The sequence below is a fragment of the Zootermopsis nevadensis genome, unplaced genomic scaffold (genome assembly GCF_977971745.1).
Source record: "Zootermopsis nevadensis isolate Lab colony 2312 unplaced genomic scaffold, Znev_1.0 Znev_ptg000008l, whole genome shotgun sequence".
Lineage (NCBI taxonomy): Eukaryota > Metazoa > Arthropoda > Insecta > Blattodea > Termopsidae > Zootermopsis > Zootermopsis nevadensis.
Window position 1 is genome coordinate 4,224,987 of NW_028259140.1, and position 24,295 is coordinate 4,249,281.

Genomic DNA, 24,295 nt, shown 5'->3' on the forward strand with positions numbered 1-24,295 from the left:
AAAGCAATTTTGATCTTGTTATAGAGTGACCGTACAACACAAAATCTTTTCATAACACATATTCTCTACACTGGCTGTTATTGTGTTAACTTAATCTGGATAGAAATAAAAACATTTCAAAACAAAATTGTATTATATTGTATAGATTATTGATTGAATTCATTTGCTTGAGGGTATGAATTGCCAGGTTAAATGAGGGGAAGAGGGATTTGTTTACTACTTTCTGAAGAAGGATTACGATCCGTGGAGTTTCAGTAACTTCTCTGTACCTTAAAATTACTCGTTTGTTATGAATGTGTAAATATGTAGCAAACATACATACGTTATCAGAAATTGTGAGTTCAATATTAATCATTAACTTTATTTCACACTCTGAGTTTCATTAACATGACTGAGTTACACAAATGCGTAGGTAACGTATATAAAATTTGTAACAGTACAATATTGGTAAAAATAAAGACTTGATTGAATATTTAAGTGACACACTTATGAAGTTCAGTAGTGGAATGTCTCATATTTTCTGTCTTAACATTTAACATAACTTCTGTATCGACTTCGCACTGTACCTGTAGTGGGCCCGCTTTGCTAACGTCTTTGACAAACGTGTGTAATGAAATCTGTAAAATAAAACACATTTTAGACTTCCGATCAATGATTGGTGCGCTCACAACACATTTAGTTACTCAGTGCAATAAATAACTTACGTAAATATTAATTTACACACAAGATATAAACCAAGAGAGCTCAACTTATTGGGCGACATCTTCACGTTCTGATTTAATGTAAAAGTCGATAAGTAAAACCTTTTCCAATTTACGTAATTTTATTTTGTAGAATCCACTGAAATGTTACGCTAGCTTATCTCATAGTACAGTCTCCTACGACAGGAAAATATTGTCAAAATATGAAAACTATACAGCACACACAACTAGAATGTGAAGAAATCGTATTATAAAGAGTAACATCAGTAGAATTCCGCTTGACTGCGTGTAGACTATGAGTTTTACATTACTGTGTTAAATGTCAGATTACCGGACATTAGAGATGTGTTTTTCGGGTAGAACCTCGGGAGTTGTTGGATCGTGATATGAATCATGGCCATTCCATCACGTTTCCTGTAACGAAGTTCGTCATGCGCCTATGACAGTTATATGACGTGTCCACTGACCTGTGGGATTCGTGTTCTAAAGGCAGGACGTAGATGTAGTTTGACCTCATATGTAGTTGACAAAGACATGAGAATAATTTTATTCCATTCAACGACAGAAACTGATCTAAATTTTCGAATGAGAAATTTTATTAAATTTCCATTAACGTATTAATCTAGATTTTCGTCTTATTATTTTCTGTTTTACACAAAAATAATATTTAAAATGTTAATATTCTGATGTTGGTATTTTGAATGTAGATAAAAGCGGTTGTGGCCTGCATTAATATACTGTCTCCTAACTTTTTTGAATGGGCTTAGAAAACCTCTAAGAGTCGGTGCTTTTGGGTTGCGTTTTGTGAGACACATACGAACATTAGTATGGAACACTGATGAAAATCTGTTACAGATCGAAACGCATATCTCTAGTATACAAGCTATGCATTGTCATGATAGAGTGTAACAGAAGCTAGATGGTTGAACGTGTTACTATGAGCATATAATCAGACTTTGCGTAAAATAAATATTACAGATTCCATGCTGTCTTACTTGTAAAAACCTTTATTTAATTCTTGTCGAAACACACATATCGATTACATCAGTACCTTAGTATGAAACAAATAATATTTCGTGAAGTAACATAATTAATGTGAAAGTTTACATCTTTCATCTTACACCAGAAATTCTTAAAGTTTATTCAATTAATGATATAAATAGTATATTGAAATAGACCAACTTATATAATAAAATCTATTCCGGTAGCCCCTAGTAATGACACTGTTGGATTTTACAATTTATGTTACAATAAAATTGTTTGAAATTCTGAAATTTTGAGATTCATTTCATGATAGAGCTGTTAAATAGATTCTGTGATTACATACTCTGTTCATGATAATGTTTGTAGTCGGGCTGCTCTTGGGTATAGTGATGAAAATACATCAGCGTTTACTACGAATTCTCCGCCATTTCAGCCAGCTGTGACAACAAATAAGTCTAGTTATTGAAATATAAAGAATTAGTCCTGTGGAACTGGTTTCATTTCGGGCTGGGATTTTTTTCTCGCCATCCTGTGAAGATTGGGTCTGGGCAGCACTCATGTTCCTATAAAATAATTACTGGCTACTTTTTCCTTGGGGGTAAATCGGACCTTTCGGGAAGCTGACAACGAACCTACACCTTTTTCTGAGGTAAAAAATGATTTATCTTTTGTGTTAAATGTAAGCGTTATGAGATTTAAGGTTCTCAGTGCAATGGGAATGTCGTTGTTGGTTGTCTGTGTATTGACACCTTGTAGTCTTGCAAGTGTTTAACAACGTGTCGGTTCATTTTTCCTCTCCCTTTGCACGCTATATGACCCACCCATCTCATTCTCATTTATTTGATCGTCGTAATAATATCTGATGTAGCGTAGGAACGACATATCTCATTATACAGCTTTCTCAGTCCTCCCGAAAATAAATTCCTCTCTGGTCTAATAATTCTTCTAAGCACCCCCGCCCTCCAGTATTCTGTGCTCTACCCTTAATGTGAGGGAACAGATTTCACACGTATACGAAAGAACGGGTAAAACTATAGTTTTTGAGTGTTTAAGACTTATTTGTGGTTATAAACATTTAATGTGTACTTAGTTACTTACGATTCATTTGAACAAGTAATATTGATTTCACATTTATTTTAAAAGAGGTTAGTGTGGATGTAGTTTTTAATATAGAAAGACATAAATAATTTATAATCACTTCGGTTGATACGTACCGCCATTCTGACTGACATCTCGGAAAAGCACTTCCATACATTGTAACCGGAACCACATTTCCCTTCTCCGGCTGTAACACACGAAGTTTTGACGTTTAGTGTTTAATAAAATCCTGTTTTCTATATGCTTACTTCTACGCACTTATGGCTGAACTTATAGAGTCCTGAAGTCATGAGTCTTCTTGTGATGTGTGTGATGAAAACGACACAGCCGATGTTATCATCTTTGTACTTAGAAAGGGATGGGAAATCACTGCGGTACGAAGGACAAAATGAAGCAGAGAAACGAAATGAAAAATAAAAGGAAGAAAACGGAAAGGCTGAATACTGAAGAAATTATTTTCCTTTGAATTTTAACTAACCTTTCTCACTACTTGTAGCCCTATAATATAAATTTGTTTGCACGAAATAAACTTGAGCATTCAATAAATTTAATGTAATCATATTTAAGTTTATACCTTGAGGCATACACGTAAAATAATTTGACAATTAATAGATTATTAATTAATTTTTGTAGCTTAACATTTTTGTGTTTGAGGCGTGTTGGTCAGTTTCATTTTGCTTTACGAATATTTGGTGTGACAGTGTAGACACTGTTAATTTCAAATAGCTTCGTTAAAAATAGTATCTTGAGAAATTTATAGGGTTGCAATAGACTCTTCATGCAGTACTGACAAAAACTTCTCGCTCTCAAAGCCCCCCCCCCCCCCCCGAAAATCGAAATTTATATTCTGAGCAGTAACACTAATTAAATCTCGAAGTACAGTTTTGTAATTAATTTATAATCACTTCGGTCGATACCCATGTGTGTACACCAACATGAAATCTCATTCACACTTACTTTCTTTGTTGCAATCATTAACATTTTTCCTATATTCAGCTTCCTTTTCATCATCAAATGTCGTGACATTTTCTGGTCTTGCTGTTTTCATAACGGCTACCAAAAATTCCACGTCCATCTTGTCGTCTTTCATCTGATAAAACAAGGTATTACAAATACACATGTAAATTAGTGCCCGCTCAGTCATCAGAAAAATTAAACAACACCTTTGATAATTCTCATTTGGTTTAACTGATAATACCAAAGTTAATATTATATTTTAAACGATTATATTCTGACTATTGACTCAACAAGTGCTGTTGTGCACTAACTAAAATACGCATCAAGCAATTGGAGGATAATATTAAAATTGAAAATAATGGGCGTGAGGATACGTACTGCATTCATAGTACAATAGCGAGCGTTATTATTTTTTTACGTTTTTAATGTTATGAGATACAAGCCAAAGGAACAACAGTTTTTAAACTAAGTAATAACAAGCATCCCCCGAATCTCACTTATCTAGTTGCAGGCTATTTTGAAAAATATATGGTAATGAAATTTACTAAACCGGGAATTTATTGACCAGACGAGCCACAATTTGTTTCTAGAAATACACGAAGCTACTTGTAGTTAGAAAACTACACAATCAATTTAGTCTTAATATCTCTGAACAATAATTTGTATTACATTGAATCATTATCCTTGCCTTATTTTAAGAAATAAATCACTTGGCATTGAAGCAGCCAAATTCTGCTAAATGCACTGTAAACTTCATTTCATTTTTTCCCGATGTTATACGATCGCGTATTAGAATGGCTGTTGCTAATAAATTTTTCCTCACGTTCGATTACATACTCCTCTCGGCATTACGTTGATAGCGATGGTGTGAACATCTAAATATATCCCTATCTATTTTAGGAAGTTTAATGTAACTCATTGCATTTTTAGAACAGTAAAACGCATTGTTATTTCTTGACAATAAAATGTGTTTACGAAATTAATTACAGTGCAACGTGAACAAATTTAATATCTCTGAGATGTTGAGGAAAAGAGTATGGAATTTAAAAAGTAGAATAAATTATTTTATTCAGTTGTTCAGTTTACCCTTAGTGATGATTATATCCACTGGTAAGTGGGATAAACCTAATATATGTGATATGAAAAGGAGATTAAATGTCCGTGTACAGATGAAATCAAATTTTGCGCCGGATTATTTAATACAAAATTTAGTAACTGTACGCTATTATGAGACGATTTATTTAGACATTGAAGCTATTTAAAGTCAAGTAATTTATTGAGTTCTCTTACACAAATGTCTGAAACGACTTGGGTATATAATTTGATCAATACTCACCAGACCATATTGTGTGATAAGACAGGCGACGAAGCACTGAAACATACATAAATACATGTAATGAATGCCTTACATCACTCCATTTCCCTATTTCTACCTCAGATCTGTGAAACCAACATTAGAAGGAGAGATTGTGTAATAATTCTTTTTGTTCCAAAATAAATATAAATTATGAAGTCCACAAGTGGCAACATACAAAAATGTTAATACTATAATTATTACTAACAATTTTAAATGCTTTATTTAATAAAAATCATATCTGTAGCTGTACGAGTCTCGTAAAACACAAATGTTATCTTCCAGTATTAGTTGCCTAAAGAGTTTTTATTTTGTGTTAAATTAATTAATGTACCCTCTAAAATTACTGGAGTGAAACTACCATACGTTCAAGTTATCTTGAGACCTGCTTTCCTAGTTGCCAATCAGTCTTTCCGGCCGTGTCACTGTCAGGCGATCTACTAACTATTAAGAAACCATCGGCGGATTATATCGGTATTATTATGATCTCCATCACCTTACGTGCTGTGAATTTGTTAAACGTTCTTCAGATGCCCTGGGTCACCGTACGAACTCTTATGAGGAAGTGGTTGAAGGATCGGTGTGGACCTAATGTTTCCTATCAGAATCGTACAGATACTAAGATAACCTGCCAGTACAGCAGTTAGGAATGATGACGCATGAATCATTTAAAACAAACAAAAGGGTTTTAAATTCGCCAAAAGATCCAGATGTGACGTAGGACCTACCTTGTGTGAATCATTGGACTCGTCCTGCACCGTTTTACTCTCCTGTAGTGCTTTTGCCTCGTCTGCAGCAAAATTAAGGTTATTAAATATCTTATTTGAAATAAGAACACAGAAAAATTTCCTCACTGCTATCATCTTTACCGTCAGTAGACTGTATTTACAATGAAAACTAGTTGTTAAACTGCGCATTATGCATAGAAATTTGAAGAGCACTTGGCCTGTTCTTAGTTCTTGCCACAAAGTCGAGTGCCATTTAAAATACATTATAAAAATATCAGTGCATCTGAATACATTTTCAGATTTTTGTGCGTCTGATCAGGATTTTGTTTTCACTGATCGAGTGCTTTAACCTGAAGAATTATAAACGTTTTTAAAACAATTTATATTTACCATCAGTCACTCCTGACGAAATCTTGCACGATGTGATATCCTCACTAGGGAAGCCATCATCTGTCTGTAAGAAATCATGTACCTAAATATTACACAGGTTTACTTTTCTGAGGCAGGTTAAGTGGTTTCATCTGAATTACAGCCGTTAGTACCATTGGTGCAAAGGTTAGCATAAACTCAGTAGTACACAGCCTAAATTTTGATGACGTAAGGAAATCGCGTCATATGAACATGTCAATTTATTACTGTTTAAAAATAGTCAATCAGGAGTAGGGCGTATAAATTGTACAGAATCCTGGTCTAGAATATTCACATTTTATTGGCATCAATCGAATTTTACGGCTGTTACTTTAAATTGCTTAATGTATTAATTCCTGTGTGTTAACCGTTGCCATACGCTTATTTACTCATGTTCTTATTAAACGTAGGTTATGTTTATGCAATTATCAGTATTTTTTTTACACATTTATGTATTGGCATGACATTTTTTTAAAATTACGGCTTCTTACGCTCAGTGATAAAGGGAATTGTCTTATAAAGAAACTTGTAACACTTCGTGGAGTGATAACATATTATCAATAAAGCGTGGTTATTCACTGGAAAGTGGTTTTATGACTGACAGAGTTCTTCCATTAGGTAACGAAATCTTTTTTTGGCTGTCGACTGAAGGACTTTTTCGTCTTATTGTAACGTTAAACATCGTTAGCTGATTTTTTTAATCGTTGTCAGCGAATAGCATTTTTTTTCGTAGAGGGAAGCTGTATCTCTTAAAGTGTAAATCTTCTTCTATTATTACATAATTCAGTCTATCTATGTTGCTTCATAAAAAGTATGTAGGGAAAATACTTAAATTAGAACAGATTACTGTAGGTGCAGCCTTCCTCTTACTGACAGCAAACAACTGTCACTTGACCTTATGGTAATTTATTTGGAGCATACGGATATAGTAGTATAATACAATGAATAAGAATATTTGTCTGATTCCCTTGAACGAACAAATAAGCAAGTTTAGTTATTTTCGTAATATTTAGTCGGTTGAAATAGGAAATCTTAAATATGAAATTATTGTAAATGCGTAAATATGTGTGTTTAATGCGCTACAGCAACTCTGTACTCTCTCCACGTTATCACATGTTAATGTGATGTATTTGTTAGAAACAGAATAACGGACAAACGTAGTGAAATTATTATTTTGCTTTTTAATTTCTTATTATTCTTAATATTCTTCTCCTGTTCTTTTAAAGTAATTAATGACTTACCGGTACCGCATCTGAAAGGTGACACAGTAAACTGAGAGCAAGGACCAGCATCTGAGGCTCCATTCCTTTGTCTGGTACGCTGCTGTACTGTTCACGCATATTCATGCCCACGTTTACTTCCTGTGAACTTTAGCCAATGCAGGAGATCCTGGCTACTTCCGTGTCATTCAAAATGCTCTCATAGTACAATAGGTATTTTTTTTAAAAAAAATTGAAACATAAAACAGCGCATAATAAAGGAAAGTGGCAGTTCCACTGATATTTTTGCATGGTGTTAAAATTCGCTGTTAATGAAACATTCCTATCCATCTGTCAGTTTATATGCAGTTAATATTAATCCATATTATACAGTGAAAACTATGCATTTACTTCATATAATCATCTAATAATATCTTCCCCATCTTAATACATCACATCAGATGGCAGGAATGGTGAATTGGGAAGGAACTGTCATTGTGTGTTTGAGGTATAATCCTAACATTTACCTTAACAGATTACCGAAAACCACAAAAATCCTGTTAAACAGGACGCATCAGCAGTTTTACCCACTCACACGCGAAGCTTCTAGTAAGGAGTATCTTATTTTTTTAAGTTGATGAAACAAAGAGTTAATGTAAATAATACTAAAGAATTCAGTTCTTGCCCCAGTCTTGTCTTATGAAGCAGAATTTCTGATGAATATTGTATTCAGCACGGGATAAAGTAAGGGGACGCTTTAGCTCTGATATTAATTTAAGGAATACAAAAAAGCTTGAGGGGACTGGAATTGAATTATCTGTATCAGGTACTTCTAGATATGCTCCAAGAATATTAATTTGCTTAACAGGATCAGATGTCACAAAGAAGGAAGGGGAAGATATGAACCAAAAATAAATATACAGAGATCAAACGAAAGTTGTTAATTACAAATTTTATGGCCTCAGTAAAAGAGATACCATTTAACGGGCCGGGGAAAGTTTTTGCTTACTTCCGCAAAGGATAATGTTACCTGAATAAGCCTACCGCCCTTCCTGTGAACACAGGAAAGAGAGACAAATATGCTTAATGAGAAACGATACCATTACGGGAACCGAGGAAAATACGAGCATAGTCAAGGACACATTTTGAAAAACCCAGACTTTTAGCTCAAATAAAAGGATGCAGATAAGACGGCCACTTAATAAGTCCTTTACTTACAGTACCAATGTGATATACACCGACTTAGATTGGTACATGTTCAACCAACAGCAGACTACCCTGACATTATGTTCACTCGTGCTGTGGAAAAATTTATGCATCGCTTACAAAATTATGTACATAATTTTTACTAGGGAAACATATGTCACCAATGTACAAGGTACAATTTGAAGGAAGTGCAAAGAAGACCGATTTATTTACCCAATACGAAAAAGCAACGTTACTTATCTTTTGGTTTTGGTGTTTTACAGTATATATACACATTACAAATATTATTCTTCTCCTTTAAATAACAAATAAGGGTCGAAACATAACTGACCATGATAACGGCAACTCAATTAAAATTCTTATTACAGTCATCGAAGACAATACCCCTATGCTAAAAAGTTATTGCATTAACACGCGGTGTTCATGTTATCAGAAACGCTGATATTCACTTCAAAATGTGGTGACACTGCTAGTTCGAGAGACTGGATTTATAGCCACAGGTATGCTATTAAGCTTGGCATTTGTTATTCATGTGGTATTAATAATAGCACAGGAAAGCGAACAAAATAAATCTGGAATGTAATAAGCATATATAAATCCGTATTTGTATCAAAATAAGCAAGAAATGAAGTAGCTCTCATTCCACCGCAGACGTAGTGCTTTATCAGGGCCGCCAACAACATGAGCGCTATTCCATAAAATCCACTAGGTTACAGATAAAAGAAAATCTGAAGGTGCTTCTTTTATCTACTGTGCTCATATTTGTGCGAATTTCTTTACATTGCCTCGAGGAAGGTGTGCTTGTAATGTAGGGTCTGAAAGCTCGAACGAACACATCGGTTTCTGCTGGAGAGACAGATATTTAATTCTGAGAGAGTTGAAATGACAGATTACTAGGAACAATTGCATAACGGGCTTAAGATGTCGTTCAGTCCCCTAGAATAATTAATGAAATTATACGATCGATTGCTAAAATCACGAAAAGAGGCAGCTATGTTGCGTTTAAATACGTTTTCACCGCCCTTATCTGGCACAAAGTGAGATTTAAGATTCTGACGGCGGAAAGTATGAAGATCAAAGCCTTTTGGGTTATTTCGCCTTGTAGATCTTAGTATCTCAGTTTCCATAGCACAGTGTTTCTCACCTGGTTTTCCGGGATCTCCAAATTTACCGCGAAGGATATGAAGGCTGCGATGCTTAGTATAAATAAATATGAAGCGGTTACAACAAATTATATTCTCGTTACAGCGGCTTTTAGTTACATTTCTTATCAGTAAATCCAGGATAAGTATATGCTTTATATTATAACTTATTAAATAGAATATAATAAGCTATCATGTTAACCAATGTTTAATTTTTGAAAATTTTTGGTTAGAAAGTAGCAATACTGTGCAGCCAGTGAGTTTAGATATTCATTTGTGAGCGAAGATTACTTAAAACTATTCAAAACATTGATTTGTGAGTGATTATTATTTTCTTCATTGGGAAGGGTGGTTGTCTTCCAAAAAAATCCCTGAAAAAAGTAAAGTCAAAATTTAAATAATCTCTATTAAGCTATAAAATCACAGTTTAATGTTTGTTCCCGCTTACATAGACCAAAAATTGAAATGGGAAACACCTCTATTTTACAAGTGCGGAGACCACTAGGCATCTTTTATAACTTTTTATAATATATATCCGTAACAGATACCCAGAAGTTTACATTAATGACTCTACGTGGTGTAACATTCAATGTAAAATTCGTTCTACCATTAGGTAGTTTGTAAAAGTACGTCTAATGTGGGCAATTAAAAACTCTGAATAAAAAACGTAGTGGGTAGGACGGCTTACATTTTGATTTTTGTTCTGAGTTGAAAAGGATTTGAAGAGAATGCGAAGAAGAAAGGGGGCAGGAGTTGAAGGCACGAAATGTATAAAAGGGCAATGGATGAAAACAGGAAAGTAACTGTTCCCCGTTGAATGTCAGCGGGCTTTTTATACCAGTTAAATAAATCACACGCGTCTGTTTTATATCCCTTATTATTGCTTTTGGTTTGTTATTTTCCTCCAGTAAATTCCCTTATTGGGCAAAACGTGCCGAGAAATAGCTGCAAATAATTGGACTGTATGAATTATAAGAACACGAACCAAGAACTGCACGGCATCTTTACAGTGATACTAATGCTGATTCCATTTTAGTTATCGTATTTGTTATAAGTTGGTAGCGAACATTTTCTCAAAGTTGTAAGAATTTGAAAAAGCTTCACAATAAAATTCCCCGTATTTACTTGTGTTCACGACATATGATAGTATCCACTATCCACATGGCTTGGTAAGGCCACAAGAAATTGCAAACTGTTACATAAAAATTGCATTAAAATTCATGAAATGGATCTTGTAATAATAAATATAATATTTGTGTTTATAATTGTAGCTACATAACGCATTATTTTTTTAGGACGAAAATCAAAATAGTAATCAGATATCAATGTGGATTTATGGGTTGTGACCTTCTGAAGATAAAGGGCCTATGTTGTTTCGACACGTCTGTATGTATGCATCTGCAGGTCACAGAGCGTTACAACTAAGACGAGAACATCGACATTTTATCGCCGTGAGAACCATAAACGCCACAAAAAACATACAGACATTAAACATTTCCCTTCTTACTTAATGTTAAGTACCTTACTGACTGCAGGTTATTTTGATGTGGCATCTGGGGCATTCCTGCTATTCTACTTGGATCGAACATTGTCTTCTTTTGCCTGTTGATAAAAAGATAGCCATAATTATAAACATATATAGAGAGAGCTTTATGGCGCATTTATTTCATTATTATTATATTATCTCATTTTGTATAAAAGAGCATCTAATTGTACTATTATTGTACGTAATTATTTTGAAAAAAAACATGCTAGGAACTGGTTATAATCGATTTAAAACTTTGCTCTCTCGCACCTGTGTCTCTGTTCAGAATGCGGTTATAATTACGACCAGTAATATGATTAAGCCGCCAAAGACATTCACACAAGAACGGAGTCATGGTATTACTCATAAGTACCAACTCTCTCAACCACTAAAACTATAATAAACACACATTTTAAAGTACTTACAATTGTCTTCATTGAAAATTCGAGGAAACACTTCCATGTGTTATAACTCTTAACACATTTCCCTTCTCCTGCTGCAATGTTAAATAATCATAAGTTAATTCCTCCTGTAAGTGAAACTTCATATTGATTGTCGATGTTGATTTTCTGAGCTGTAATACTGCGTGGACTTGTAGGTAGATTTCAAAATTTCAGAGAAAAATGTGGGGTTGAAGTCAGCCCGGATGATGGAGGCAGCATGTTTTCCCGGAACGTAGGTAACTACCTACAACTCCAGACGGTATCACAACCCAGAAGACAAACGCTGACGTTTTCACAACATCAGATCTTACTTGTCGCACAAATGTAGTTTTTTACAAAATTCTTTCATCAATGGGCGATTTGTTTATAAGTTACTTTACTGATACGCTTATTTGTTACGTGAACATCGTTGACCTTATTGTTCGCCAGTCTCAGTTCATAATCGTTTTAACTTACTGGTGCTGTTGCAATCAGAAACTCCTTTTCTGAACAACGCCTCGTCCAATTCACGACCGTCTTCTTGAAATGCTTGCTTCGAAACTTGAACTAGCGTGTCAACATTCAGGGTCCCGTTTTTCATCTGCACAAGTAAGTTAACCGCCTTAGCCGTGAGATTTTAATGTGTGTATCTGACACTGTAGTGCATAATTCTCAAAAAAATGTTTTAGTTTTAAAATAAGTAGTATTGCTTCGAATTATGAATATGTACTTACCACTCCCTTTTTGCTTAGCATGCAAGCGACAAAACACTGAAAATGAGAAATAAAATATATGTTTATTTTAAGGTAGTATATTTGCGTCATATTGTGAATTAAGTTAATATTTTAATATTTTCCGTCAAATCACAATTTTTTAATAATAAGAGACGTTCCAATTTGTAAATCGATCATTCGATGCGGAACGTGAAATGATGTTTTAAATATTTTATATTTTATTATCTTATTATTAAAAAATTGTGATTTGACGGAAAATATTAAAATATTAATGTTTATTTTATTAAATGTTTAAATTTTTATCGAATTTGACAAGTTACGTCTTTATTATACTTTTCAAAAGGTAATTATCAGTACGGAACTGCTTACCCTGTTGGCTTCTATGGATTCATCGTTTATAACCTCACTTCTTTGCAGTTCCTCGGCATCAGCTGAAGAGAAATTATGAGAAGATATACGGTGAATCATTCTGGACATTTAGTTATCTAGCATTACAATAGCTTGTCTGTCGTTTATGATATTGTATAATAAAATAAATGCTATTAGGAAACTTTCATTCTTATTAAACTGTTACAAACTTGGTTGGTAGTAATATGTACATAATCTTAAAACTAATTCGGGTCTATGTCGACCTACCAGTTTCTTAATTTGGTGGCAGAAATTTGGTCTATGTTAATTTCATCACATATACTTGCCATCACTTATTCCTGTTGCCTTTTGACACATCTTCGCATCTTCCTTTCGTGAAATAGCGTTTGTCTGAAATAGTTTATAAAGCGATTTTTAGCCTACATTTTGTGTTCAGACTGAAATAACATACGTAAAAATACTTTTATAGTAGATATATTTTCGTATAAGTTCAGAAGTGGTTCCCTACGTCGAACTGAATTTATAATTTAATGGAAGAGCTATTAAGCACACTACAGTAATTTTCAAATTCAATTTTTATCTTACTTCTTAAAAACGTTTGATTTTGTCTCCGTCGAAAATTATTGTGTGGATGAGATAAAACAAATATTGACCTTAAGGTGAAGAATCCAGTTTACTGTAGTGTATTATATATAATTACGTCCTATACAAAATAAAATATTAGGGGGATACGTTTCAAGGTGTAGTAATTATAATAAAACATGTATGGGCTGTGATAAATTGCGGAATTGTAGGTGGCTAACAACGTTTAGGAGGAACATACTGCCTCCATATTCATAAATATACTTTCAAAACATTGGTATCGACCTACACGTCCACACTTCATCACACATCAGAAGAAAACCATGGATATTCATAATCTGAAATATAAATCGGGACCGCTAAGTTTTCGCAGTACAGAAAGGAACACGCCCTTAAAAATACATTGGAGAACTCGTAGAAAATGAATATGTCTGACATTGTTCTGAATTTAGAAGTATTTTGTGCATTTTTGAAACTTGCGAAGCTTTAGAATGCAAGGAATCTAAGCGTACCTGGTTCTTAGCAACAAAACATAATTCTGTTCATGTCTCAGACTTTATATATACGAAGTAAAATAGACTTTTATGTAAATGTGCCATCCATATCTTATAATGTCATAAATGTGTTACTAAACTTACAGGTGTTCCAGTTGAAACGTAACAGAAGACACTAAGAAAAACGATAACTTTCGTGAGCATCTCTTTTTGTTTGTCTTGTGTGAGCTGTAGATTAAAAACTGGTGACTGCACACATCAACTCTTGCCGTTCGAATGTTTGCTCAACGTATGGTGATTCTGACGACCATGAAACGTGTTGTTCCCGTGATGCAACATCCGCAAATTAAAATATAAAGGTCGTTTCAAAACTCAACATAGTGACAGTAGTTGAATGGAGATAAGGATCTTCTGATGAAATGGTTTTGGTTAGGAAAATTAATAAAAGCGAAAACATGTCACGTTACAGAGAGCCGCTATTCCGTGACTTAAAATTTTGGAGATGAAAATTATTCACATCTTAGTGTTTCAATAGCGGTAACCGTCGACGGGTTACGTACCTGGAATTAAAGTATTTAACTGTGATCTCTCTTGTCCTGTCTTCAGGCTCATAAATGTTCTCACGTATGCTGAACCCATAATTATTGCGTGACATAATTATTTTAGCCAACTGCGTAACAGAGTGAATATGACTCAAGTTTATACGTTATGTTCTACATTTTAGATTCGCGATGGACGACACAGTTACGTTTAATATATTGCTCACAGATTTATTTCCAAAGCATCACAGTTTCTTTTCATTCTAATTTAACTGCTTGGAATGCAGGTATATAAAGCCTGTTCTAAACACAGTATCAACAAAATTTTTGATTTTTCTATCAATTTCTGGAACGACTTATATTTATTTTGTCGATGGGTAAAATAAGACAGGGTTAACTTTTATAATTTGTCCCCCCGAATTTTCTGTATATTTCTTTCCTATTTTATCGGTAATTACGTAATGCCATCCACTACATTCTGTACTTGTAATCTGCCGTTTTATTTGCATATCTTACTTAGCCCAATTTTGTAAATGAGAGCAGGGGACTTAGAAATTTACATTTGCTACATTAAAATGTTGGTTATCTCTGTTGTTGAGAACTCACACCTCACTTTCTTTTAAGTGCGTTGTTTACAGTGGTAGCTTATACTATATCATGTTGTGTGCTCTTAATTTACTGTCATTTTTATTTATTTTTTGCCAAAAATTCGTTTTATTATGCTGTTATTAGACCTACATATATGCAGCTTATGTCGTCATGACTCTCATGTAATGCGAATTTCTCTTTAACAGACGCTTGAATTCCGTAACTTGGTCAGTACTTTTCCCACCTTTTAAGTCTACTTTTATCATTGGCACGCAGTCGTATTGGTTTTGCTTTTGATGCTGTAGTTTGTAAATTACCTTTCTTTGGGATGTGTCTTCTATAAGTGGTGTTCTGAAAGTTCTAATTAATCTTCCGATTTGAGTATCAATATCTCATCCTGTACTCGCAAAACTGTGTTTAATGTGTGTCTACTCGGTAGTTAAATCCAACTATTGATATCTTTAAATGTCTTAATATAAATAATACTGGCGATAACTCACGTATTTTATTACTCGGTTGATAGGTTAAGAGGTTTTATCAAAATTCTTGTATTATCGTCAGTGCTTTTATATGATAAATCAGAATGAATACAATCTACTTCCCACTCTTAAGTTCGACCTTTGGTCGGTCTCGGGATGCAGTTTCGTGCTAGACTGTAAATGGCGAAGGAAGGAGATGGGGTTCATATTCATGTGTCCTGAACAGGGTAACATTGAGGCAATGGCCCTGGGCAAAGTATGATTTTCGGTATACCTTCTGATTACCTTTACTTTAGAAAAACATCTATAATATTATCCCCGTACAACATTTATTGTAGGAGCCCAAATAGGTCAGTATAGAGAATGGGGTAAGGGGTTCGATTTATCTTTACCATAACATGAAGATCAACTCTGGAGCACTTCCAGCCTCCAATTGAGTGGGTAAAATAGTTATTTCGTCAGGGGAAAGGCGGTCAGGGTGTGAAGTTCGTAATTAACCTCCATCTAGTGTCGGGATTGGGAATCTGTTGGACGCATCCAGTCGTTGATATCTTATTGATCATATATGACAGAGATTTAATTTATTATTGAGAATGTGAAAGACAGAATAAACATGAATATAGAGGATATTAAGGATTATCAGTTTAAGAATACTTAAAAATACAGACGAGATATTATTATCCAAAGCCTAAGACAGAAATTTAGTTAATAAATGTTTGTTGCTATTATTTAAAATTTATTCTCTGTAGCTGCAATGCAGCCTGAAATTTAGCTGTTGATGTTACTGAAAAAATGTGTTTGTCTGTAGTTTTAAATTTCCTGGTACTTATGAAAATAAGAATATGAAGGCCGGTCATATGCATAATGAAAATAGAACATAAAAAAATAAGAAAATGTATAGCAAACCATGAAGCCCTTGAAGAACGAACCTTATCTAAACAATATATAAAAATTCAGTCCGTACCTCAAGGTATACGCCGGGATAGCTCAGTCAGTATAGTGACTAGCTACGGGCTGGACGACCGGGGTTCGATCCCCGACGGGGGCAGAGGATTTTTCCTCTAGCCTCTGGGGCCCACCCAGCCTCCTCTACAATGGGTACCGGGGTCCTTTCCCGGGGGTAAAGCCGGCCGGGGCGTGTTGCTGACCACTCACCCCCATCTAGTGCCGAGGTCAAGGAAGAGAGGAGCTATACCTCCTCTCATCCCAAACGCCTACATGGCGTATAGTGGGACAAACTTTACTTTACTTTTTACCTCAAGGTATACGCAACACTTCAACTTAATAAAGAAGAATTTCGTAATGCTGTTTAAGGAAATAATCGCTATTTATTCTATTTATTTTATACGGAACACATTCTGTAGGAAAATGTCAGACAAACGTAGTGCTAACGTACGTGGTGCGTATAGTTAACATTGTACATAAGAAGGATTGATGGAAATTCATTAAAATAGCATTTTAGCATGTTTTTATTTGTATGTTTTTTTATTCTACTTAATAGTTATATTAATTTGATTTTGATTATTTTGGAGTTAAACTTTTCAGCGTCTTGGGGACAAATCGCAGTTCCAGAACGATGTAATAATAACGTTGATCAGGATAGTATAATTTACGTTTCAACAAAAAGTTAAATAACTGAGCTCGTTTTTCTAACGATTACTAAAATGTTGAGTTACATTAGGCTTGGCTGTTTGAACGTGGTTGCTGGTGTTTCATAAAGCGAAATAATACTGTTTTAAGCACGTGTTTTTGCGTTCGTTTATTTCTCAGGAACGGATATACATATTTAGACCAAACTTGCCATGCTTGTGCCTTGGATCCAGGAAGGGATTTTAGAAAAGTCAAAGTGTCGAATCTGTCTGTCGGACACTTGCAAACTTTACTATAGTCCCTTAGTTTATTTTCTGTTCTGCTACACTCCGAGCCATATCGCTTAAGCAGGTCCACGATTTGTACGTCTTCATACATTTTCCATCACCATCTGAAAGATATTGAGTAATGCATTTGAAGATTACTTCGATAATTTTCTGGGCGTTGTGTAGTAATCTCAATAACTTAATTATTTTCAGTTGAAATTCAAATTGTGTTCCACAGATAGCTCTGAATAAGCATGCACACAATTTCTATAATTACAGGAGCCACCTCTAGAATCTAGAAACCAGAATAAATATATATCAGAATTGGAAATTACGTGACGTTAATTTATTCAGTAACGCTGGAGCTGCCACCTGTACGATGTCATCAGAACTACATGGCGCGATTGTGAAAAGTTATATCAGTTTGGGATATTTAATCTACAGAAATATAATATGAAGATTTAACTGGAATAGTCAGGCTTATGAGTGGGATTGGTGGTGGCTTCTAAAGATCATAATAGTGAACCTTCTGGTTGCATAAAAGGCGAGGGATACCTTCAACAGCTGAGTTAGTGTTGGCTCCTCAATAATAAATGTGTTCCATGGGATTAATTTAACTTGAAAGCTTTCCAATAAGGTGACGCACGTTGTTACGACTGTAATACGAAAGTATCAAGAATAAAAGTTAAAATAAGACATCCTAGTGTTTAATCTATGTTTAGAAGAGACAAGAGTAGTTGTAAAAAAATGTAGATATTTGTTCACCTTTGTTACCGCAGTCTGTAATTGAAGACTTTATCTTGTTTATGTCAACTTCCTTGCCTTGTGATTTTACGTACTGTACCAAGTCTTGCGCCTGCGCAATAACAGTGTCAGCATCAAGGTTGTCCCCTTTAAGCTGAAAAATAAAATATATTTTTCAATACAGTGACAGGAACATGCCAAGATTGGATGTGATTCTACTTCCTCAAGTATTATGTACAATAATTAAGTTCTTATTAAGAAAACTTACAGAAGTACAACACTGAACATATGTACTTACAATTCCAAATTCTGTCATCAGGCATTGTATAAAGCACTGAAACAAAAGAACATCTTGTATCATAGACGAGCCTCAACTTGAAATAGTTAATAGTTCAGTTATTTCTATTTTCTGAGTACTGTTGACAATAGGTTCATAGCTTTTGAAGTGAAATAATTAAGTAATGCCATTTGCAAATGTCGTAATATTGGAACTAAGGGAAGAAATGCAGATGCAACTGATTACTCGGGTTCATGGACTTCTATTTGTGCTGATAGATCTACGTCTTTTTGTAAGATTGCATTCCACGATGTTGTTTACGGGACTTGAAGTGACGGAATTAGTTTTAGTGTAGATTTCTGTCTTCTGGGTTGTTGCGCTGTGTAGTCTGGTTGATGTTAACCAACGTTTCAGAGGTCATACTGCCTCCATCATCAGGGCGGTGAGTATGAAGATTTCTGTCTTCTGGGTTGTTGCGCTGTGTAGTCCGGTCGATGTTTACCAACGTTTCAGAGGTCATACTGCCTCCATCATCAGGGCGATGAGTATGAAGATTTCTGTCTTCTGGGTTATTGCGCTGTGTAGTCTGGTCGATGTTAACCAACGTTTCAGAGGTCATACTGCCTCCGTCATCAGGGCGATGAGTATGAAGATTTCTGTCTTCTGGGTTGTTGCGCTGTGTAGTCTGGTCGATGTTAACCAACGTTTCAGAGGTCATACTGCCTCCGTCATCAGGGCGATTCATCGCAACAACCCAGAAGACAGAATCTTCATACTCACCGCTGTGAAAACCTTAAATCTTACATAGTTTTAATGACTTTGTATCATCCTTTGAATCATCTTACCCTTCCCACTTCATTTGACTCGTCTTTCAAGGTCATCGATCCTTCATTCAAGATACTCTCAACTGAAACAAGAATGATAACATGAGAAATATCGGACACATTTTCTTTCAAAAACCCGTCTTTTATTTAGGAGAGTCATACTTACGATCAGAGACGCCTTGAGATTTTTGACATTTATCCACAGCGGCGGACATTTCGTTCTGAAATATGAAATTAATATGCTGGCATAAGTTGAGTAGTAAACACGTCTTTGAAATATGTGATATCAGCTCTTGAGACACCCTATGGAAATTCATGAAACATGCAAACACGGACAGCGAGATGACTCTTGACAGAGTCCAAATCAAGGGGCATGAGATTAAATAAGCAGATGGATGTCTTGTGGGTTGTAGCGCTGGGTAGTATGCTAGAAGTTTACCAACGTTTCAGAGATCCTTGCTGTCTCCATCATCATGGCTATCGCCCTGCGAGTACAAGGACTTCTAAAACGTTGGTAAACTTCTACAAGACTACACGGCGCTACAACCCGAAAGTCTGCCATATTCATACTAGCATCCTTTAAAACCTCAGATCCTGCTGTGATTCAATATCTTTGGTTTTTGGGTATGATGCGTTCGTGGTAATAATTTTTTTAAGTTTTAATGGTAACTATGTGTACCACCTATTTGCATATTAATTAATTCTGCATTTTGTCTTCATAATAGGTTTCATTTGATTACCATGATAAGCAGCGATAATTTTTTTAAATAACATTAGTAATTAATGTTTGTGATTGAGACGGATTGTGTTTTCTTAGAGGTCGTGACGAAATTTTTAAATATTACCAATATGAATTTTGGCTTCAGAGTGCTAAATGTTTATTATAACAAATTTTATTTGAAATTACGGTCGTATATCTCGACACAGTTGTTTTAACATGCTCTGGTATTACAATGATTAGTTTTGTGAAATATGAAATATAATTTCATGTAAGAGGAAGAAAGAGTGAAGACGATTCTAAGACGGTGTGATGATTTTCTGTAGTCGCTACTTCAGGTTCTTCCTGGGAATGAAGCTCTCATGGGCGTGGGATGATACTACTGAACACGGAATAGGTTTTAGCCAACGATCCAGCATCCAACCTCCTTTAGCTTACTGTCGTAACAGCAAACTCTGAATAATATATATAAGTGCCCAGTACCAAGTTCTGTCTGGGTGGAAAGTTATCGCTCAAGCCTGGAATGGGGTATCATTTAAATATATACTTCTCCTTTCAAGTATTTACAAAACAACTGCTCTCAGTTTTCGTTAAAAGTGTAGACAAAACAGCTAAATCTAATTATAATCCACTGAAAATATCGAAAGAGAAAATTCTGCGTGTATTACTTATTAGCATAGCTCCAGGAGTATTAAAAACTGAATGCAGCTGAATTAGTGAGCTACACGTGATTAGAGCTCTGCGATACTTAACGCCGATCTTACGTAACACTGATTCATGGATTGTGAGATTTTTCCTGTCGGAAGCGAGATGACGGCGAACTGCTGTGGAGTGCATAGTAAATAATCATGCCCGGTTTAAATTAGGGCCCCGACACAAATTTCGCGTGGTAGGTGATATGCCAGTTTTATGAAGAAATTGTCGCGGTTGCTAAGAGCTGACAGGCGCAGTTGTGTTGGCGAACTAAACTTAAATTAATTAATTTTTTAAATTAGATTTGGAGAGAGAACACTGTAGTTGTGCTGTCGTAGGGCATTTGTAAGCCTCTTAAGCTCCCTTTGCGAGAAACGAGAGTATCGATACGTACCGAGAGAACGGCTACAAATTTATTAAAAGTAAAGCCATGCAAACCCACACTTGGGCTCTCTTTCAAGCCATGTGAGGCAGTGGCCAGATGTAATTCGTATAACTGCTGTCTGAGTCGGTTCATAACAGAGAACGTGATTCAGAGTTTACGTCATTTTTTCGACAAAGCTTGGTTTTATTTGAATGGATTCGTCAACCCAAATAACAATTACTGAAGCACAATACAAATAATTCATATTGAGCTGTGTTAATATAATCTACATTTTATTTTGATTACAAGATTATAAATATTGTTATTAGGGGAAATCGAACTCCAAGGGACTTTTTCCTTAGCTGTTTCTGACAGTAATAGGAAATTTATATTTCATATAATGTTCTAACAAGAACACTCCTTGCTGTAGTGTAATTTTATTCGTGACCAACACAAAGTAAATATTGCACAACGCAACACTTAGTCACACGTGAATTTTGCAAGATAGTGTAATGCCACTTTATTTATCACAGATGCTGCTAACTCACAGCTACTCGCGGCACAGCTGACGACTATCCTCACTGTATTAAGATCGCTGAGATCCTCGAAGAAATTAATGTCGTATTTGGAAGTATAAAGGATATTGTGTTCGGAACAATTCTTTGAATGTGCCGTTAACTTTTATAACTTAAATAGAAGATTTTTTTTGCAAGGAATACCTAAATTAAACTTTAGTTGTGTCACACACTTAGTACGACGTTAATGCAGATATCACAGTATCATCTGAAAATAAGTTTTCACGACTTTGTGTTAATTAATAACGAATACATTTTGAAACTTTCCGACCTGCTCTGAAGTCGTGTGTAACAGTTTCCATGTTTGCGCTATGTTCCGAATACCAATTTAAGTATAATCTTTCACTGGATTTATTTTTGAGGTTCACGCTGGTGGCTTTAGTGAATAACAATAATTATAAATAGGAAACACATATCGCTTCCCTCTCAGAATGAGTAATTTAGGTCTGGTATTGAACCTGGACCCCCGGACGGTTACTACCTGCTATGATTAATGCCCGAAGTGTTAACTCTCACAGTTCTGTGAGACGTAGACTGATCCAGCTTTGTTCGTTTAGAATACTGGAGTTAGAGACAGTGTAAACTTACCGCAGGATAAGCTGCCGTGAGACAAATTATGACCACAAGAACTGAACACGAGACCTTGATCATGATGGCAGTAACGGATATAAAAGTGCAAGCTCTTCCTGGCGCTGACTCGGAGTGGAACACATTGTCCCGTCCATCTGTATTTATATGAACAAACACGTATCGGTGAATCACAAATAGGCCTGACCGTAATTTTGTTTGACAGTTTTATGAATGGACGCTGAGCAGGAATTACCAAGAAGGTGTTGCAACCATGAGAATGTCACAGTTGGAAGAAGAGCGATTTAAGTTACAAGCAGATTGATGATTCATTTATATATTCAACAGCAGAACAATAATTTATATATTAACACTACTATTCACCAGAACGATGTTTCCTGTACGATTCGAATTGGAAATAACTTTTTATTAGGTCAAGGGAATATTTTGATATTGTTATTTGTTTATATGCCGGAGAGTCTGTTACCAATAATAATTGATCAATGTAATATTTGGAAGTCTCAAGTGTAGACACAAAAATTATAAAAATTTACTTAACTTAAAAACCCAGGATGATTATTTCAGTAATTAAAATGTGTATGCCTAAGATCTTTAATGGGTTCTTATGGACGTAGTTAAACACGACACATGAATTTAATTTTCGAAATGTGTTAAAAGAAAGGAATAGATTTATTCCCATTCTCATTGTGGGACATGTCGTATTCACTAAGGACTATAGAAGTGACTCTACTGTTGATTTATTGCCTACATTCTGAAACACGTCTGAAACGTCGGTAAACTTCTACCAGACTACACGGCGCAACACCCAGAAGACAGCCGTCTTTGATATATTTACTATTATTTTAATTAAACATGCCAGGACCTTTCAAATGCTATTCTGGCATATGTACTGGCAGATCTTTGAGATAAAACAAGACAATTAATTCGTTGAAGCTGGCTGAAATGGTGTTTAAAAATCGAGTTCTTGCATCAGAGAAAATAAAACACGTCTCAATTAAAAGGATTAACTGGGTAATGCTGTTTAAGTGAATAATCTGAGTTTATTCTGAGAACAAACGAAACTCATTAATACCTTGCTTGGAGAAATTGCAGTAGTGTAGTGATCGTCAAAGGAATTGGTATATATAGTTACCACCGGGTTTTAAAGTGCTATATCTCACGTATACGAGACGTTTCCCTACTTCATAAGTACTGTAATTATCCAAGAGACTGATCTTGACTATCGAATGCCATGGAGTCAAACATTAGTGTTATTTTTAAGCGTTTTAATTACGAATTTGTTGGTAGATCGGTTTTGCATGAGATTTTAGAAAATATAATTAACTTTTCCCGTCGTTGCCAGTAATATCCGGCAGACTGAACAGGCCTGAAGTCTGAACAACAAAGCCGGTTTGTTTGACGAGATAACGCGTGATGTCACTGGCAGTCTGTGTCTCTGAAACAGTATATTTTGCCTTGTGTTTGCGTGTCATACCTGAGTCTATAGGAACAATTTGACAGTTATTTTTGATGGTATAACTTGTGTATACATGCTATTCGTTGCTTGTCAAAACACATTTTATTGTAGAAGAAATAACCTTGTAAAAACATTTGAATGACGCTGGTATAATAATCAGAGCAAACACTTGTGCATGTTCATCTTTATTCACTTTCCCCATATACGCCATATATGAAATTGTTGCATTATGTGGGGAAATAAGAACTTGTCTCAAATTTTAGGTGCAAATTCACGGCGAAGTGAATGAAGATGGCTGTCGTGTGGGTTGTTGCGCCGTAAGTTACCGACGTTTAGGAGGTGCTTACTGCCTCCGGAGACAGCTATCTCCATGATCATTTAATTTGTAGTCATATGAAAAATACCTCGAAGTGTGGAGATGTTTCCACGAAGTACGCTTTGCATTAATGAAGAGTTGGAAGAAGATGCACCGATTATACCATTTAAAACGCAACCCAACCTCTTTCTTCAGAGGGATGAATCAACGGAGTTGCGCAACACACAGGTTGCCTGGTTTGTCTGACCATTTCTCCATGCACTATTCCCTGTCAAAGAAGCGACTGTGAACCCCCGATTAAATTGATATTAGAGTTTTATCTCCTTTGTAGATTAAACAGCCCAAGGGACTTCTATTTGAAACATTTAACTGGCT

At 35.2% G+C, this 24,295-nt stretch overlaps 3 protein-coding genes and 1 long non-coding RNA gene across 6 annotated transcripts in view; 1 reads left to right on the forward strand and 3 right to left on the reverse strand.

Annotated features, from left to right (window-relative positions):
- Positions 1-24,295, forward strand: part of LOC147874450 (uncharacterized) — a 170,816-nt gene that overhangs the window by 108,143 nt on the left and 38,378 nt on the right. The window lies entirely within an intron of this gene.
- Obp56f (Odorant-binding protein 56f) lies at positions 341-7,609 on the reverse strand. Of its 2 annotated transcripts, XR_002544426.2 has the most exons (8): positions 7,472-7,609; positions 6,213-6,276; positions 5,823-5,884; positions 5,077-5,112; positions 3,741-3,873; positions 2,900-2,970; positions 2,029-2,122; positions 341-617 (listed from the first exon to the last, which is right to left on the reverse strand). XR_002544426.2 is itself a non-coding variant. In XM_022072588.2 (7 exons), the coding sequence occupies exons 1-7, from the start codon at positions 7,574-7,576 to the stop codon at positions 2,096-2,098; spliced, it is 498 nt and encodes a 165-aa protein (XP_021928280.2). In that variant the 5' UTR covers positions 7,577-7,609; the 3' UTR covers positions 1,693-2,095. The 2 variants fall into 2 exon arrangements, 1 of the variants encoding a protein (XP_021928280.2); XM_022072588.2 differs by lacking the exon at positions 341-617 and having other exon boundaries at positions 1,693-2,122.
- LOC110833957 (uncharacterized) lies at positions 9,849-14,207 on the reverse strand. Its single transcript, XM_087344887.1, has 8 exons — positions 14,048-14,207; positions 13,154-13,217; positions 12,828-12,889; positions 12,459-12,494; positions 12,202-12,325; positions 11,728-11,798; positions 11,299-11,379; positions 9,849-10,148 (listed from the first exon to the last, which is right to left on the reverse strand). Exons 1-7 carry the CDS (start codon positions 14,105-14,107, stop codon positions 11,350-11,352), a joined length of 447 nt encoding a protein of 148 aa, XP_087201013.1. The 5' UTR covers positions 14,108-14,207; the 3' UTR covers positions 9,849-10,148; positions 11,299-11,349.
- On the reverse strand, positions 17,254-22,278 carry LOC110833956 (uncharacterized). The gene is made up of 6 exons (XM_022072593.2): positions 22,149-22,278; positions 19,377-19,431; positions 19,232-19,293; positions 18,408-18,443; positions 18,131-18,263; positions 17,254-17,490 (listed from the first exon to the last, which is right to left on the reverse strand). The coding sequence occupies exons 1-6, from the start codon at positions 22,209-22,211 to the stop codon at positions 17,402-17,404; spliced, it is 438 nt and encodes a 145-aa protein (XP_021928285.1). The 5' UTR covers positions 22,212-22,278; the 3' UTR covers positions 17,254-17,401.

Excerpts from the sequence above, each read along its gene's own strand:
- Obp56f (XM_022072588.2), bottom strand. The coding sequence starts at position 7,576 with ATGAATATGCGTGAACAGTACAGCAGCGTACCAGACAAAGGAATGGAG. Across the intron at positions 2,971-3,740 it reads TAATGATTGCAACAAAGAAA|CCGGAGAAGGGAAATGTGGT; the intron begins GTAAGTGTGAAT and ends CGTGTGTTACAG. Across the intron at positions 2,123-2,899 it reads AGATGTCAGTCAGAATGGCG|CTGGCTGAAATGGCGGAGAA; the intron begins GTACGTATCAAC and ends TTGTTGTCACAG.
- LOC110833957 (XM_087344887.1), bottom strand. The coding sequence starts at position 14,107 with ATGCTCACGAAAGTTATCGTTTTTCTTAGTGTCTTCTGTTACGTTTCA. Across the intron at positions 13,218-14,047 it reads ACGTTTCAACTGGAACACCT|ACAAACGCTATTTCACGAAA; the intron begins GTAAGTTTAGTA and ends AAACTATTTCAG. Across the intron at positions 12,495-12,827 it reads AATCCATAGAAGCCAACAGG|TGTTTTGTCGCTTGCATGCT; the intron begins GTAAGCAGTTCC and ends TCTCATTTTCAG.
- LOC110833956 (XM_022072593.2), bottom strand. The coding sequence starts at position 22,211 with ATGATCAAGGTCTCGTGTTCAGTTCTTGTGGTCATAATTTGTCTCACG. Across the intron at positions 19,294-19,376 it reads ATCTCAAGGCGTCTCTGATC|TTGAGAGTATCTTGAATGAA; the intron begins GTAAGTATGACT and ends TTCTTGTTTCAG. Across the intron at positions 18,444-19,231 it reads AGTCAAATGAAGTGGGAAGG|TGCTTTATACAATGCCTGAT; the intron begins GTAAGATGATTC and ends CTTTTGTTTCAG.